The 5,746-nt window shown below is 28.1% G+C and overlaps 1 protein-coding gene across 1 annotated transcript in view; it reads left to right on the forward strand.

The window, feature by feature from the left end:
* The window catches only part of LOC117172758 (lipase 3-like), an 86,919-nt gene extending 86,583 nt beyond the window's left edge, over positions 1 to 336 (forward strand). Inside the window, exon 15 of the mRNA XM_033360958.1 lies at positions 63 to 336. Coding sequence (XP_033216849.1) covers positions 63 to 221 — 159 coding nt within the window. The 3' untranslated portion in view covers positions 222 to 336. The remainder of the gene's footprint in view (positions 1 to 62) is intronic.
* The last annotated feature ends 5,410 nt before the right edge of the window (positions 337 to 5,746 follow it).

The raw sequence follows: 5,746 nt of genomic DNA on the forward strand, positions 1-5,746 counted from the left end.
AATGAAGACAATTAAATAAATCTGATTTATCAAAATTATAACAAATGAAATTAAACTTTCAGGACGTGGAAAATCTTTACAGTAAGCTGGGAAATCCAATTGGAAAATTTCGAGTTCCTCTGAGTGAATTCAACCATTTGGACTTTCTTTGGGCAAAAGACGCAGATACGCTTCTTTACGAGAAAATTATAAGTCTTATGTCTCGTTACAGAGAAGATTAAACCGAATAAATAAATGAATTATTAGACCGAATTCTTCTTCTATTCTGCGAGTATATCGTTACTAATAATAGTGATAATAATAATAATAATAATAATAATTAACAGAAGAGCTGTGATTAATGCGCTTATCAACGACTTAATTTGTGAATCTACCTTCAAAATTCAACATTCTGTTATTTTTTTAACAATTTTCTTTATAGACAAAAAGAAGATTGGGCAGAATATGTATTTAAACGTGTAAAATTGACGGAATTGGAAATAATGTTTTTCTAGTCTTAAGATAACTTTATTGTAGATAGCTGAATAAATTATGTTTACCTTTTGGAATCAGGCACAGTATTTTAATTAGTAAAGGCGAAAGATTTTTTCAAAAATATCACTAACATCATATCATCTCATTAATCGGGATCAATATCGTAATCAATTAATTTAATGAGTTTGCAATCAATTGTTTTACTTGTGGATAAGAATTTATAACAAGCGATAAAAACTGACAATATGAAGATACCGAAAGCAACTTCTCTGATAGTAATTCGGCGATTTTTCAACACCATTTCTTCCACTGCTTGAACGTTTTCATCTGTTGTTGACGTGCTGGGACGTCCAGGGCGAGGTTCGTATTCGACATCCTCTCGGCCTTCTTGGAACAGCTTGTACCAGTTATACACATTTTTCTTATTTAGAGTAGACTCACCTTATGAAACTTTCAACATTTCAAGAGTTTTAGAGCACTGGATTCCATTTTTCACACAAAATTTAATGCAAACTCTTTGCTCCATTTTTTTCGAAAGAAGAAAATCGCTGAGCACAGAAAACCCTTCTAACCTTTTACGTATCTGCCAGAAAAACAACACGAGCTATATAGTCAAAACTGTAAACATATGATCGTGACGAGTGTACCAACACAAAAAAACAAAAACTTTAAAACTTGAATGTACGTAGCCCGCGAAAATTGAAAAGTCACCTTACTTTTTGAACACACCTCGTAATTGAGCCACTTTCATTTAAATAGGGTTCTTACATATTTTCCTACAACATATAAATTAATTATTTTAAAACCGAACACTGCTACAAACACAGCATGAATACAACAATTTATTTAGGGTAAAGTCGCGTCAGATAGGAACCAAAATATTACAATGCATGAACTATGTAACTGAAAGATGAACAATAAATAACTTTTAAAGCAAGCAAAAACTGAGCCACAGCAACGCGTGCCTGGGGCTGCTAGTAGTACATAAAAAGAGTGTCAGTGCAATGAATGACGCCTGAAACAAAAGGTCTTGGATACTAATGGGTACAAGTGGGGGGCTTAACGTGATGGCTTTGTGAGGCTCTCTATTTGCGGTGATCTCTAGAGAGATTGATTGGCAACTTGGGTCCGAGCAGTGTTGCGGAACGAACGTGTTATTAGAATAAATAACAGGGAAATTCTAGAACAATCTAAAAATATACAGACCCTTCCCTACATTACTCCCTTCCTTGCCGAGTGCGCCATGCTTAACCCAACATGGAAATAACCTAATGGTAGAATAGAAGCAATTATAGTAAAAAACAAACGGAATATACTTTACTATTAAAAATTATTGAAATTGAACAATTTAAAATTCAAATGTTCAAAACTTTGTGGTTCGAAACATTTTGACTTGTTATTGTTTCAATCAAGTTGAAACAAAAAATGTTAGCAAATCGTAGTTTTTATGAAACTTCTCTTTATAAAAATTAATTTTTTGCTTAACAATTTTTAATTAAAAACTGAGTTGAATATTTAAAAGTCATGAGGCTTCTAAAATTCTAAAATTTGAAATTTTTGTTACATAAAAAACTTGTAATTGAACATTAAGACTGATCAGTTAAATTTTTCTAAGATCAAAAAACAAATTCGTCGTCCTTTTCACAATTTAAAATAAAAAAAAGTCAATGAGTATGAACCTTCCAAGTTTTATTATTCTAAAAAAAGTTTAAGAAAACAATTTGATGTAGAAAACATTTAAAATAAAAATAGAAATAACTAAGAATTTTTATATTTAAACGTCTTACATTCTCATCAATAAGGAGGTATTAGTTTAATGTGAAAAACTACTTTCGCGCATTTCATCAAATATCGTTTTTAAGCTCCCTGAGCCAGAGAAAATAGTTTTTACGCCGGTATCTGTCTGTCGTTGTTATCGTCTGCATATCAGATAAATTTTGAAAAACTCCTGGGATTGAATAGTGCTTTCGCACACTTTTTAAGGGTCGAAAAATAAAGGTCGAGCTCGTTAACTAGCCGCTTTTTTTAATTCAAAAAGAGCATTTTAAAATTTTTTGAGGCTATTTTCGTTAGGATTCAAAAATTCTACGAACGGTTATTCGTAGCACTTAGAAAGACGAACAATTTATCCTTGCTACTTTTTTCGATAAAAGCAAAGTTATTAGAGTTATTACTATTGCAAAATTTAAAAAAAGAACAAACGTGAAAATATTAAGCCAAAGAACGCACGACATAAAAAAAATAATCAAGAAAAGAAAAACTTTGTTTTTTTAAAGCCCTGCAAGATTATCATAACAACTATTGAATTTTCTTGAAAAATCGAAAATTCGAATTTTGATCACAAAAAACAATGAAAAACAGAAAATTCCATTTTGCGATCAAAATAGGTAAGGAACGGAAAAAGATGAATCAACACACATGATACGCCTGAAAAAGATCTACAATTTTTGTTTTATCCCTGTTTTACAGGACGCGTAGTTTTTGTTTTATTCGTAAGAAACTACATTAAAAATGAATAAATTACATTTTAGGACAAACGACACAAGCTACGAAAAAAATATATAGGCAAAATTTGTTCACTGAAAAAGACAAAAAAATATCTATAATTTTTTATATCAATTATTCTACCGAATAGGATGCGTAGTTTCTGTTTCATTCGTAAAAAATAACATACAAATTAAAAGAATTGCATTTTTGGAGAAATGACGTAAGGTACGAAAACAAACAAGCTATGAAAATCAATTCATGGTTGAAGTTCTCCCCAAACAAAAAAAAATACAAATTTTTTAATAGTATTTTTTTGATATTTCGCGTACTTTTTGCTTTAATCGTAAAAAATAACATTGTAAAGAAACAAATTAAATTTTTGGAAAAACGACACAAGTTGCAATAAAAATATAAAAAGTTTAATAACAAAATTGTTTTTTATTGGATGCTCACTTTTTTTAGATAATTAAGAAAACAAGGCAATGGCAATACGTTTATTTTAATACAGATGCATATTATGAATTGTAAAATTAAAAATGGATTAAAATGATAAATTTTTCAGGGTAGCTGAGAATAAAATGCAATGCAAAATGATAAAGAAATATTAAATTTACCATGATAAATGAAATTTGTACATTATTTTGCAACAACCGAATAAGCAATCTCAGGCCATTATGCATTATTTATATTATATATTATATATTATCAATGCATTATTCATGTAATTTACATTTGATATAATAGTTTTGAACATAATATAGAAAAGTTCGCATTTTTGACAAAATTGAGCGTGAACCACGTGATAAGTGATGAAGAATATGTTCATGAAAGCCGAAGGAGCTTTAACAGAAGAGAGTTCACAATCATAAAATGACAGTTGTCGATGCTTTAACCTTTAATTTGAAAAGGTTTGAGCACAAATGTGCACAACCTTTTAAAATTTTATTTATTTTAAGTAAATTTAAATCGAATAAAAAATTTAACATTTGAATTTTAATTGCTAAATTGAAACTTATAAAAGGAAAAAATGGAAAATTGAGCGTTCAACATGAAAATTACCAACACTAAAATTGTAACCAGTCAAACTAAAAAAAATAATGAATGACTGAGGCACACATTTTAGGTAATAACTCAAACTTAAGTTTTAAATATTTTGGCACATTCTTAAATAAAAAATAATTCAATTTTCAATACATAGTTCTACAAATTTTCATTTTAAGGCTCAAATTTGGCAAATTATATTCCTTATTTTGGATTATTTTTAATTTATTGTAGAGGTATTTAATTCAAAATTGTCTAATTACAAATAATTCAAAATAAAAATTGTGCAGTTATCAAGCCTTATTATTGATATTCTACAATTTCGAAAAATTTCAAAAACTACAGTCCAATTGAATTTTCCATTCAAAAGGACACATTTTTAACAAAGCAGTTGAATTTTGGACCACACAATACCTTTTTATCAAAGCAGTTGAATATTTAACCCAGAAAGCTGAAATGTCAAACAAATGGTCGAAACTTCAAGCAAAAAATGTTTGTACTAATATAATAGATGAACTCTCTACCGAAAGACGAATTTTCAACCAGTTTAAATAAATAAAAGAATGTTTAACAAAATAATTCAAAATTTCTACCAAAAAAGACGACTTCGTTATAGTAGTAGATTCTTCAACCTGAAGGGATACATTTGCAACGAAATGGTCGAATCTTCCAACGAAAGAGATTAAAATTTAACCAAAAACTGTTAAGTTTTGAAACCAAAAAGGCGAATTTAGATAGAAACAGTTGACAGATAACTCTTCTAACAGAGATAAATTTTCAAGCAGTTGAATTAAGCGAAAAAAGTGCATTATAAACAAAATAGTTGAATTCTCAACCAAAAGACGAATTTTCAACCATTTGAATTAAACGAAAACAAAAACGAATTTTTGATAAAACAGTTGAATTCTTTATATAAAAATAATAAATTTTCGAAAAAAAATACAAATTTTCTAACCCAAAAGACGAATTTTCATCAACACATGAATTTTCTACCAAATAGTTTTCTTTTCAAATTATAAAAATAAATTACCAACCAAAAGTGGAATATTTAAATTTCCAGATCAAAAAATTTATTTTGAACTAAAGAATAAAGAATTTTTAACAAAAAAGTTGTATTTTTGACTAAAAAAGTGAATCTCAACAAAAAATTTCAACATATTACTACAAACAGGCAGTTGAACTTTCAATAAAAAATTATTTTCTAAGGAAATAGATAAATTTTCAACCAAGAAATAGGACTTTTCTGCCAAAATAGGTATTTTCAACCATTTTAATTAAACAAAAACGAATTTTTAACGAAACAGTTGAATTCTATATCAAAAAGATGAATTTAAAACAAACAAAAGATTAATTTTCTAACATATACGGCGAATTTTAATCAAAATGAGTGCATTTTTTACCAAATAGTTTTGAATTTTCAACCAAAGATGTGAATCTCGAAAAAATTTCAACAAATTAGTTCAACCAAACAGTTGAATTTTCAAAAAAAAAGATGTATTTTTCGCAGAAAAATAGCTGTTCCATCAAAAGACACATTTTTAATCAGTTAAGTTGAAAGAATAAGAACGCATTTTTAACAAAATATAGTTGAAATATCAACAAAAAACATGAATTTTTAAATAAATGTTAAAATTTCAACGTAAAAGATGGATTTTTCTACCAGGAAGATTAATGTTTTGCCAAAAAGAAAATCTTTCAACAATTTCGTTGAATTTTGAAGAGAAAAAGGCGAATTATCTACGAT

The sequence above is a fragment of the Belonocnema kinseyi genome, chromosome 5, assembly GCF_010883055.1.
Source record: "Belonocnema kinseyi isolate 2016_QV_RU_SX_M_011 chromosome 5, B_treatae_v1, whole genome shotgun sequence".
NCBI lineage: Eukaryota > Metazoa > Arthropoda > Insecta > Hymenoptera > Cynipidae > Belonocnema > Belonocnema kinseyi.